At 37.9% G+C, this 12,978-nt stretch overlaps 1 protein-coding gene across 12 annotated transcripts in view; it reads left to right on the top strand.

Moving 5' to 3' along the window:
• The window catches only part of CD44 (CD44 molecule (Indian blood group)), a 58,736-nt gene that overhangs the window by 14,030 nt on the left and 31,728 nt on the right, over positions 1–12,978 (top strand). For all 12 annotated transcript variants that reach the window (XM_056345914.1, XM_056345916.1, XM_056345919.1 and 9 more), the window contains exons 2-3: positions 8,404–8,569; positions 11,716–11,852. In XM_056345914.1, coding sequence (XP_056201889.1) covers positions 8,404–8,569; positions 11,716–11,852 — 303 coding nt within the window. The remainder of the gene's footprint in view (positions 1–8,403; positions 8,570–11,715; positions 11,853–12,978) is intronic.

Genomic DNA, 12,978 nt, shown 5'->3' on the forward strand with positions numbered 1-12,978 from the left:
TATCTGATAACTGTCTAATTCCAGGACTATGATTTCACTGCCTGCAATTTTTCCACTGAGGTGCTGCACAGCTGTACCATGTTCTAGTGGAGTCTGAAAACTTTCAACTCACTATTGTGTGAAACTACTACAAAAAGAATAATATTAATGTCAACAGCAAGGACATTTATCGTAAGTGATGACTGTATAGGCTCACTCAGGATGTTTACCAGAGCAACGGTTGCCAAGCAGATAAAGTATGTTTGGAAGATGCATTAGCAGACTTTTTTCTTCCCTCAGCAGCTGCTGAGGAATGAAACATATTTCTTGTACTTACTTGCATTGTGAGTGACTCTGTGAATGCTTGATTCATGAATAGTGCCACCCCCACTCCCACTTTTCTAAATCAGTAGCCAGGAAAGCTATCAGATTGAGACACTGAAGACTTTTGCCCATCTGTAAAAGGAACAGAGACAATGACTTTGGTGGCCAGCGGGCAGATTCGTTAAGAACAGTTTAGAAGGAAGTCAACTGCCTGAGCGGGGTCCCACATCCTGTTTCCAGTGTGTACTTGCTGAAGTAACACAGCAATGTAAGGAGTACTTGTTAACATCTGGTGGAGAAAGGAGATCCTCCTGCTGCAGTGTATCTCTCTCTGGCCACTGTGTTTATCCCCAGCCACATCTCTCCTTTTCATTTCACAGATCCACCTGAGCCCACTTGGATCACAGGGTTAACATGGCTACGTCATGACTTTTTATGCAGTTAACAGCATACAGGAGAGTGAAGAAGCTACTATCTTATTTGCCTTTTCAGCCCAAATTACTAGGTACCCAAATATAACTGGGTAGTAGGAATAGCTTTGGCAACACTTCAAAGAAAGGTCTGATTTTATACCTTTGAATCTGTAGAGAGGCATCTTCACTTTCTTGTCACCACACCCAACTACTAAGAATATGTTGCCTCTATTTATAGCAGGCACTCCTTACAACATGCAGGTAAATTCCTTTTGAAGTGTTTTCCTGGACTTTTTTGTCTTTAAAAAGCCAGGTGTGCAGATTCCCTACCCGCCCACCCCCACCCCGAGTATCAGCAATATATTAGGGATATAATTATGGGTTGTTTTCTCTCCCATGCAAATTTTCAAGACTTACAACACTTTCCTATGCCAAACTGACACGAATATACGAGATTTTAAAAACCTCTATGGGGAAATTTTGGCCTGCGTTCCTTAAAGCATCTACTTGTATTGCAACCAGGTAAAGGTTCAAACTTAACTTTCTTAAATTGTTTTATTCTGTTTTGTGCAAACTAATTAATTAAGTTTCAAAATGAAAGGCAGTTTCAAACTGAGAAACAAACCCCTTGTTTTGCTTTATTTAAGTATCCACAAGGGATGCTTCAAGAATTGAAAACATGGTTTACTGCCACTAAATCTGGAAATGTATTTCCTATAAATCATTTTAAGTTTCACAACCTGTGAATACCCCTGAGAAGGTATTTCATCTGACAATTTCCAAGAACCTGTAAAGACTTACTTTCATTGTCACTATTTGGAAAAGCCTTGCTTATGGTGTAGGCAGCTTATTTCCAGGTTTTTTACTCTACTTTCTGTAGAGAATGGTGGCTGGCAGATCAAGAATATCATAACTGGGAGAACAGAAAAACATCACCCAGCCACGCTAAATGGCTGTGCATGTTGCTTGATCCTTGGTGGTTTTGTGTTGTGACAGTAAAGGACTGCAGCCTCATAGACACATGCTTGCTTGACTCACATGGATCCTGCAGAATCTGACTTCTAAATTTGATCAGTGTGTAGTCATCCCAGTTTAGCCTCTGATTTTCCCAGCACAATTTTCCTTTCCCCATCAAGCCCTGAGGGATTCAGGTATAGGTGTGTTTTAATGATGTCGACACGTGTCTATTGGTGACTGCAGCTGGGATTAATGAATCATTTTACATAACCTAACAAACAGCTATCCAGTGATTTTCATCACTACTGACCTGGGCTTCAGTCCAATTTCTGACATAAAGGTGGAAGCCTCTGTATCCAATTACAGTTGTCTGGGCTGCGAATTGCCTTAGTGAACGGTTTTACTAATAGCCTCTGAAGAAATGATGGAATACTCAGTAAATAATACCATCCAGGCCCATGTGTATTGTAGTGTATTATTAGGTAATCACTGGATGATATCTTTGTACATTCAATTCTCCCGGATGTCAAAATGGTGGTAATCGAGATCTCTTAGTTGACAAAATGTCTTGGGTCTTGAAATGTTTCGTGAATCCATCCCATACAAAGTTTTGTATTCAGAGGGCAATTCATCTGGTCAGGAGTAAAATAGACATTCTTACTTAGCCATGAAGTTGTTTTCCTGAGAAACATTTTTTTTTTAAAAAAAAAAAAGATCAGCTGGAGATAGGTCTGAACTGAGAGCCAAGATCTGAACTGTCCAGACCTCAGATCTTAGGATTTATATGACCCCGTTTCTAGGTTTGCCTGGAGAGGAACCATAGTTACTAGGAGTCTCTTTTAAACAGATGTTAATCGGTTTCAAATATGCCACTTTTCTCTACTTCATTACTAGCATGCATTAAAGCAGGTGCTAATATTAAAAATGTAGATATCAGTGCTAAGCTAACAGTTGTTCCCGTTCAGAAGTGTCGCTACAAGATTAAATAATCTGAGATTATTACCCAAGTATATCTCCCTAGAGCTTGAAATCTAATAAATTTAGAACAACATTATTACAATAAATATAAGAACTATATTCTGTTAAAGCAAACAGAGAAGAAAACCATCTGCACTGTCAAACCCCTAGTTCTGTTGCTGTTTCCAGCTCAAATTTATCACATCCTGGTGACCTATCAATCATCTCAAACCACAAACAGAAAAGGAAAATCCCCTTGAGAACAGTACATGAACATTTCCTGGTTGCCATGCAATGCAGACTGTGGTTTTACCAAGAAGTCTGTTAACAACCTTGTGTCTTAAGTATTCTTCTACTTGTTTTTGTTTAAGAGGGGAAGGTTGTTTGCAAATCTTCCACTTCATTTGTTTTGATGTCTCTTTGCAGTTGATAAAATAACTTTTTTTTTTGTTTTTTTTAATATAAGGCAGTATCCACCTCGAGAGTGAAACCTCCAGGTATTGTCTTGAAAACAATGAAAAGCAGGGAGCAGTGCATGAAACATCCATGCAGTGGATCAAAAATCTTTATGAAAAATCCACTCCAATGGGAAAAGTTAGCATGAGTCAGTGTTACTCATTGTACATAAGGGTTGAAGAATCAGGGTGGAAATGGGGATTGCAACCGTCTTCTTACTGTGACAGCTTCTAACAAGCTTCTAGTATTAAAATCAGGGTGTAACTCATACTTCCATGAAAGGACAATGCTCTTTAGTCTGTCTCATCCAATGCTGTTACACCAGCGGGCTCTAGCTAGAAAGTTGTCTGTGGAACTGCAGTTAGTGATTTTGGCTGAAAAGGATTAATTGACCCTGGTTTAGATATGTGAATGGCAATAGCAGAGAAGGGCTTGCATGCAGCTGCTTGAAACAGCACCAGAAATCCCAGGTAAGAAAGAAAGAAATGGCCTGTGTGAAAGTTAATGTTCTCCAGGCTCATAAAACTCAGTGCAGGCTTAGGGGCATTCCATGGCTTTGGGTTGAGTCACCCAAGTCTCATGGTCTGGACGAGATTAATGATGATGACAATGCAGACATACTTTCTGCCTTTTTAAAGAGCTATTATGAAACAATTTTGTCTTTCAGCTGTAGCAAGTCATGTGGATATCAGGAAAAGATCATGGCCTGTCAGCTCCCAAAGCCCGCCAGCTATAAGTGGGGGCAGAAGGGAAGGTTTGGGTAATGTTTGTGATTCCGCTGTGAGTCCACTCTGAATCAGCTCCTTTGAAACTTCAAAAAGGTTGAAGGGTTAAGTAACAGTTTGGCACACAGTATGATTTTTGCATTGCCTTGTCTCTTGAAACAAAGAAAAAAAGCCATCTTTTGCATAACTGTGTTAAAGCCAGCTAAGTAACATCAACATAAAAGAAATGTATTTGACCTTCCTGCGCTATGGGAAAAGGTGGAATATGTGTTTAGATTTGGATTTAGCAATCATGTTTCTTTCTTAACTCAAAATTAGTCTATAAGCCTCAGCATGGAAAAAAATAATTTAAGGTGTTAATTCAGTTTAGACCCTGTCTTTTATTTTCTGTAAGTTTTGTATTGATACAACTAGAAATATTTTCATCAATTCAATTAATAGTCCCCATTGTCTGGATGTTAAAATATGAGAAGACAAAGTAAAAAATCTGGGTTGCCAGGTCCAGGCAGTACATTCTACATCTGTATGCTGCTGGTTTTAAAACATGGTATTTGCTGTCTTCACAGAGGAGATGCTGGGTTCATGCAATTTACTTAGACTATACAATTTCATGTGAGTTTTAGGTACTGCTGTAGTCCTTTTTCCACACTCTCTGCTTCATGACCAGAGTATCTATACTACAGCAATGTTATAAACATTTTTAATAGTAGGTGTAGAAGATATCATTAAGATAAAAACAAACCATGCTGTCTCAACATTACTTTAGGGCAAAGTGCCAACTAATTGGATGGCCTCAAAACTAGTTTTGGGAACTGAATTGCCACATTTTTGCCCAGAGTTTCCTGGACATTCATGTGATCTCCCACACTGCACGAGTGAGGCTTCTTGGGAGCTTTGACCCTTCTGTGTGTGTGTGCAGTGCAGTTGGTCAGCACATGTGCTGTAAGCCTGGTACTTCCCACAAGTGTCCTGCTGTACAGTACGTAATGCTGTAGAGACAGGCTGAGCATTTCCATGGAAAACGTACATGCATTGTAAATGTAGCCCACAAGTAGTTCCATTAAGCCTATTTGTCTAAATAAACCTATTTATTTTCAAGAGTTGGAGTTTAAGGGATTGGCTGCCTAGTAAGTGGGATTTTAACTACAGCTGGATCTCTGAGTGGTAGTGGAGCATATATTGTAGTGTTTTAAAGTGATGAATGGGCTGAGGTTTGATGACAGCTTAATCGAATTCACTCTAACCAAAAGTGAACTACATTTAATATTTCAATGAATCCAGATTGAGCTGCAAAATTCAAATGCAACCAAAGCAAACTGATGTGGTATCTGCTTTTATCACAAAAGTTCTTCAGAAATCAGCCTAAAGATATTGGAAGAGATGTTGATGTTCCAAACAAATCTAGTTCCAAAATCACTGAGCTTGTTACTTTTAAGTAATCAAATAGATCTTTGTGATCTGATCCCCAAATTTAATATTAATTCTTGGGCTTCACAGGGTATGTTTAATTATTAACAAATTTAGGCCTTCCTTGTTCTACAAGAGAGAATCAAGAAGGGAAAACTAAAGAGAAAGTTTTTTCCGTCTAGGTCATTTATGTTTTATACAGCTACTGACCGGACAACTTCCCAAATGATGTCAGGCTTTGAATATGGAACATTTGGAGCCAAAGTAGAAGCCACTTGTGGCAGCTGTAAGAGTAGCTCCATCCTATACCAGTAGCCGTGGGCCACATCCTTCTGCGCAGAGTAGCTATTTGTTGTGTTGTTATGAAAACTTCTATTTTGATCTGCAACTTGAACATCTGTTGACAGTATTTGTGACACCATGTACACGTGGCGATGGCTTTTGAGTATGCTGTTCAGGGAGGGGTGTGGCTGCAGAAGGTCTCTAGTCCATCAGATAGCCCCAGGACCAGTGCTGTGCCCATCTGTGCCAGGCACTTGTGGAAGTACTGTGACTATTTCAGAATCATGTGTAGGAACTTGTTGAGACTATCATTCTGTGTTAGTCCAGTAGCTTCTCCTCAGACTGTGCAACTCAGCCCTGTTGCAAGACGTTAAGTCCTCCAGGAAAGAAAAATGCATTTGTTAGTGTCCTTTTCCACATAGGTTCCTCATTCTTGCGTTCAAAACCTCTCATGACATGGCTATTATCAGAGAAATTTCAGTAGAATTCTTTCCCTGGAAGGAAACAGATGTGTCAAAATAAAGGCATTTTGAGAAAATGTGTTAGCCTCGTACAAATTTTACGAAACTAAATATTATGTCCTCTTGGTATTTTGTATAACATATGATAATAAAAATATTAAGAACTGTAATCATCAACGCTGTTAAACAGCTATGCAGTGTATATCAGTTTTGCCTACATTAAATGTTTTTGTCAGCCTAAATAATTGGGGGTGGGTGTATGTGTATGTAGGTGGGAGAAGAGGTATTTTTTGCGTTCTTTTTGTGGAAAGGCAATCTGTGTAACCGTAATGATTAATTCTGTTGCCTATAGTAAAAGTATTTAAGATTGGAAGCAAGCTTTTGAGCAACTTCGGACAAGCAGTCATCAATACTATTGGACTCTTACCTATGCTGCCACTAATGGCTGTCTTCTTATACACCATACAGTCTGGATGTTATCTGGTATTTTATCTCCTTGATTGTTTCCTGTTACCTGTGGAAAGGAACATTCCTTCCAATTTACATAGAGTAGATATGCTGTAGATCAAACAAACTCAGTTTCCCAATGAACAAAAGCAACTGAAGGAAGAGTGCATGCCTTAATTACTATAATTTGCTTTCACATCTGTGCCATAGAAGAAAATAGACCATCAAGCAAAAATGACATTAGGGAAGTTGCTTGTTATTCACAACAGAATGTGTCAATGCAAACATGAATGAATTGCATTTCTGGTCTTCTAGGAAAACAGTCATTATATGGCATCATTTATTTCAAATAGATGGTATGGACACCCACTTTTGATATTTGGAGAAAACTGGTCTATTTTTGCCTTTCTTGCACATGGAACTGCGATTACAATTAAGATAAAAATGAGTCATGCTCCTCTGGTCACTGGGTGTATTAGGCGACTCCAATTAAATGTGCTTTGTAGTTGTCATTCTAGTCTGGAGTTGCAACCACTTTTTTCTCTTGAGGGAAAGGTGGGGCAGGAGCAAAGTTAATTCACACTGCTTTGAAGCATCCTGATCCTTCCCCATTTTCTCTGCACACATTATTATTCTTATTTGTATTAGTATTATTATTAACTCTTTCTTAGCTGTTGCTGTTAAAAAAAAAAGATGTTAAATGTTTATTTTTCCTTTCATTTTACTCAGTCAGACTTCCCTTGGACTATACTGTTTCCCCACTGTACCTGTTGCATTGTGTAGGCAGTATCTTTCCAACATAAAGACGAATGGAGTGTGATGTCCTCTGAGCCTCTAGCCCTTATGCCTTTCACCCGGTGTCTGTAGTGAATTGTATGCAGCGTGCCCCTCCCGTAGGCTTTGCACATGCTGCTTGTTCAGGGTTCCTGAGCTGAAGGCCAGAAAACAAATTGCACAACATAACTATGGGACCTAATTTTTTTAATCATCTTATTATTTTTACCCTGATACTGCTTGCCATTGGAAGTTACTTCCATGTGCAAACCTTTGAAGTATTATTGAATTAAAATCTGTCTAAGACATCCTTTAACATTAAGTAGGCTTACTGCAGCACATATTGAAACTCTGGCATGGCTGGCAGCAAGGTGTTTGTGTGTGTGTGTCAACTCAGCCAGAGGAAGCCTTTCAAAATGGAGGGAAATACTGGCAAGATGCATGAGCAGGGAGCAAGAAGTTCACTCGTGAATTCTTAGATAATGTGTATTTGACGCTTTTCTATCTGTCCCAGCAGGCTGAATAAGAAGAGCTTAAAGATTATCTTTCAGGGTGTATTTAACAGTATAATGTTGTTCTGGCCAGAATATCTGTGCAGCTCACTTAGTTTTTGTCTCAGGTAGATCATGCAACATCAAACCAATGCAAGCTTTCTGCTTTTATCTAGTCAGTAACAGGCACACATTGCTTGAACTAGGTCTGAAACTGGGGATTGACATATATGTTCATAAAACATGATTCACTGTGAAGGGATCACAATGAGATAATTAAGGAACCTCATGATCATAAAGGTTTTTATTATACACCATTTCATCTTTAAAAAATTATGTTATGAATGAAATATTTTATTTTCAAATACATTTGAATATTCAGTTAGCTTTGCAGCAATGTGGCTTCCGAGACTTTCAGAATGTATTTACATCTTCTGTATGTTATTTTTAATGGAATTTTGCAAGAGCTAGGTACCTCACGAAAACATGCTGTATTGCTATTTTTGCAAAGCAAATCTGAAGTTCTGGCTTGTGTCTCAGCCCAAAGAAGGGAAGTAGTAAGAAGGTGATTGAAAATGTTAGTGCTGTTTCTGAACAGATCGGTGGCTGCTACTTGTTGCTGGTTCACATTGAAGCACTATAATTGAAAATAAATAATTTCTGTGTCTTTGGCGAAGCATTAAATCCAACAATTTGTAAATACTTTTTTTTTCTTTTCTTTTGATAACAGAATTCAATGTAAGTTGCAGATATGGAGGAGTTTTTCATGTTGAGAAAAATGGTCGCTACAGTCTCTCACAACCTGAAGCAGTTGAACTCTGCAGAGCTCTCAACAGTACATTGGCAACACTAGAGCAGTTGAAGAAAGCTCATGAACTTGGATTTGAAACTTGCAGGTAAAGAAATCCTTGAAAAAGTAATATATCATGACAAGTCCATGCATCCATGCTATAGTGTAATACTTAAAGTTGATTTCATATAGCTGTTAATTACATGGCTATATCAGCCCTCACGTAAGATATTCTGTGATGAACAAAATGTTTTTGTGCATGTATGCTCTGGGTCCAATAATAAATAAATCCTTGACTGCCTATACTTTTTAGCAATTATCTTTAAGAAATCATAGCTTCTTACAGATAAAATCTAAACATAACAAAAGATTGACAGTATAATGAACTAATTAGGAAGATGTTCAGATCATACTGTATCACTGACTAATTGGTAAGATAAGTATGTGACAAGTATTTATGATTTTTAATGACCTGATGTAAGGTCAAAGACTGAAGATGTTATAGACAGTATAGGGAACTCTGTCTTGTCAAGACACAGTAAAAAGCAGCAAGTGGTACTGTGGGGATGATATCTTAATATCCCAGTGAAAAAATGGCCAGAGTATTAAGCATTGTTATAATCTGTGAATGGAAAAGTTTCAGAAGACAGCCATAAAAATTACCACAAAACCCAAAACCATGTCGTCAAGTGACTTAATTACCCTCTGCAATTAATAATGTGTAGGGCAACAAATACAGATAACACAAAGCCTTCAGTTTAGCAAAAAATAACTTAAACTACAAGACTGGAAGTTACTCACAAAAGATTTTGGATTAAAAAAAAAAAAAAGAGTACCAATATGTACTAACAAAGTATGTAAGGATAATGATTATTGGCTGAAACAACTTGCAAGATTTCTAGTATATTCTTTGTCACACCAGAATTGATAGTTTTCAGGATTAAATATTTTCCCCAACAATACATTCTGTTCAAACAGTAATCAAGTTGTGACGGTCCTATGGTCTGTAAATACATCAGACAACGTGATCCTGCAATCTTGCTTTACAAAATATGTTATACATTTTTTATGCAACTCATCTTAAACATTCATATGCAGAAAAGAGATTAAACTCAGGAGCTGTAAATCTGAAGTTTTTGATCAACATAGATTCATGTTGGTAAACCATTATAAAGTTGAAATAACTTTCAGTAGATTTTCAACTTTATTATAATCTAAACCAAACAACAAATACAGAGAAATGGAGTTTATCTATTAACTGATTGGAGTAGAAAAATTCAGTGGACATTTCTCCAGAAATTTAAGACTTTCATTCTGATATCATGAGAAATCGTACTACCATCAATACTGCTTGAAACTTCCCTGTGAATTATTTCATTTCAATTTAGTCAGTAGTGCTTTACTTTTTTATCACCTAATGCATGAACGTTCTTTCCCACTGGTTTTCAAGCCTATGAGAATTGAATAAAGCTCCTTTCAAATTAATAGTATCCATATAAAGTAATTTGTAATCATGGAAAAATACACATGCAATGCCTTGAAAACATTCTTATACATATAAATGTCATACACTGCTGTTGATGACAGCACATGACACATCCATTTTTACAAGCATTGTGCCATGCAGGGTGGTGAAAGTGGTGGACAATAGTGCCAGGGAACAATGGATGGAAAATTCTTACAAGGTTCTTCTGTGAAAAGTAAGAATGTTGTTTAAATTGGTACCGCATAAAGACTAGAAACAATTCTTTACTCCGAGGGAAAAGTCCTGCATAACACAGTAGGCATGTTCTTTCTCTGGCATTAGCATATGACCATACTTAGCTTTCTGAATTGTCCAGCACCACACAATATGTAGAGACTAAGGTTCAAATACTAACTGAAGACCTAGGGGCAGAGATTTCTCATGCTAGCAATTATGAATACTCTGCAATGTGAAAAGTCTTCTCTGAAGTTAAAATATAAAGATAATTGAAAGAAGGAGTAGAGGGATTTTATTTTTTTTTTGCAGTAGGGAGCTGTACTTTTTCATTAATGTTACAATTCTCCATAATTTACTGTTTAGAGAGGGATAGATTTGGACATGTAAGTCATGTAGATAGGATTCCTTTCTCTGTTCCTTCTGGTTAGTCCTCCCACCCTCTTAATTTCATTTGTTGATCTTGTGCTAGAAGTCCTTGTCAGTAAGGCTAGGCTCTTATCAAGCTTTAGTAGGAGAGAAAAAATGTACTGCATATAATCATCAAAATACATGAGAATGGTGGGTGACTAGGATGAATCAACAGACCATAACACAAGTAGGTGATTAATGGATTATAAAGTGTCAATGTTAAAGGCTTAGTTGGAAGTGTGAATAAAGCAGTTTATAATTCCACTCAAAAGACTGTTTCAGAATTGCAAGTATCTGCATGTTAGACATGTAACTGGAATGGGGCTCACAAATAAAAAACTGCAAAGCTATGAAATTTATTCATCCCTGAGAAATTGTACTTCTGAAGAAGTAAACCAAAAACCAAACCAAACCCAAGTTCTCGTTAACATTGTATTACACCTCCTAGCTAAATATACTGGAATTAATCAGGTGTTACAGGATTGCAAAATAGTAATAATGCATTGTGCAATATGGAGCTTTGTTAGCCACAGTCATCCCTGAAATATATGAGCTCTGTACATAACAGCCATTTTTCAAATGAAAAATACAGAAAGAATTTGTGGATGAATGAGTGTTGTATCTGAATATTTTACCAAGCTGTCAGCTTTTGCACAAAGGGATGTGTCCTACAGTCATTCTCTAAATTTGCTCAGGTACTACAAATTGAGCCCCCAGCATTTCAGTGTGAAATGTCACTGAGCAGAATGTTATGCTCAAAGAAATGAAAATGTGACTCCCTGAAGAAAAAAGAGGCCAGTCTTTAGCGTCACAGCCTCACACTGCCTCCCAGTCCCTCACCTTTGTTGCCTTGCTTTGGAACCAATTGTCTTAGATAACAAGATACTCAATTGAAATGGGTTTAGCTCTAGAAATTACATGCAGAGTGGTGTTGAGTGGCTGGAGACTGATGTAGCTACCATGTGAGAAAGGAACATCCTTCATATAAAAAAAAAAAAGTATGCAAAACACATGCATTTTTTAAAAATAATGTAAGTTGAAAATAATGGCCTCTTCATAGCTTCTTCATGTTTGGATATCTGGAACATTTCTATCACCTGCTATAATATTTAATATGGTATATTTTCCTCTGTTCTTCACAGGTATGGTTTTGTGGTGGGGAATATTGTTATCCCACGAATCAATCCCTATCATCTTTGTGCAGCAAATCATACTGGCATTTACAAACTTTCAGCAAACACAACTGGTCGGTATGATGCATACTGTTACAATGCAACAGGTACGTATATGCTTTTATGAAGTATTTTAGATGCAGATTAACAATAACATATGTAATCTATTTAAGGTACTAGAATGAGGACTTCTGTATTAAATATCATCATTTTTTCAGCTGAGAAGTAATATATTTTGTCAGCCTCTAGAAGTGTATCTGTAATGCCAGCAATGAATTTGACTCATTTTGTCATTAGTGTGTTTTGAACTAAACCACTTTCTCCACTTGGGACTAGCTTAGTAGCTTCAGAACAGCTTGTTACAATGGCTTAGGGCAGTGAACCACTGCAGCAGTGAATCTAAAGGGCACCAACTGTTTTAGGCTATGGTGTTCAGCTTGTTTGTTCATACACATACGAGCTTCTATAGCAAACAACAGTTATTTGTGTTAAGGCATACTAGGAGTGGCTGCCCCCCGCAGCAGCCCTACAGCCTGGGCTGGCCACCTGGCCCAGGCCCATGGATGTGGCTTCTGCTCTGCTGCTTGCAGGTTCATCCAGTATTTGCTCTCAAGCAAGTTGCCATTTACACATTAGGCAGTTGGATAGCCATGCGGGTCAGAAGCAGACTGTTTTTGTCCAAGGTTTTGAACTTTGTAGTAGTTGGAAATATTTTGCTAGATTACTAAGAAAATGTAGATAATCATGTGACAGATGCTGGACATAGTATTTGAAGATAAAATCTGGACTAATGTAAATGTCTTAAATTTTGGTAGATTATTACTTTCACAGTGGAAACAGAAAGATCTTACAGAAAGATGCAATCAAAATTCATTGATGATTTGAATGGCAGTGACATTTTTATATTTTGTTCTTCATGGTCATATCATTAAAAATCCTCTTTGCATTAGCATAGTATCAGGTGAGCTGCCATCCTCTGTCACCCATGGATGACTCTTCTGCTACAACGATGCCCATCCCCACCAGAGCTTTAGAACACCCCCTGAGTTGCATTCCCTTCTGGAGCTATAGGCAGACTCACACACTGGCCCCCGAGCATGGCACTGCAGCCTGCTCCCCAGTGTTCCCCAGTGCTCCCCAGACCAAGGCACACTCTGCCTGTGCAGAGCCTTCAAAGGAGGGAATGGGGTGCCTCCAGCTAAAGAGGATTAGAGCTGCCACTGCTACCACAGC

This window comes from Falco biarmicus, chromosome 7, assembly GCF_023638135.1.
Source record: "Falco biarmicus isolate bFalBia1 chromosome 7, bFalBia1.pri, whole genome shotgun sequence".
NCBI classification, from domain to species: domain Eukaryota; kingdom Metazoa; phylum Chordata; class Aves; order Falconiformes; family Falconidae; genus Falco; species Falco biarmicus.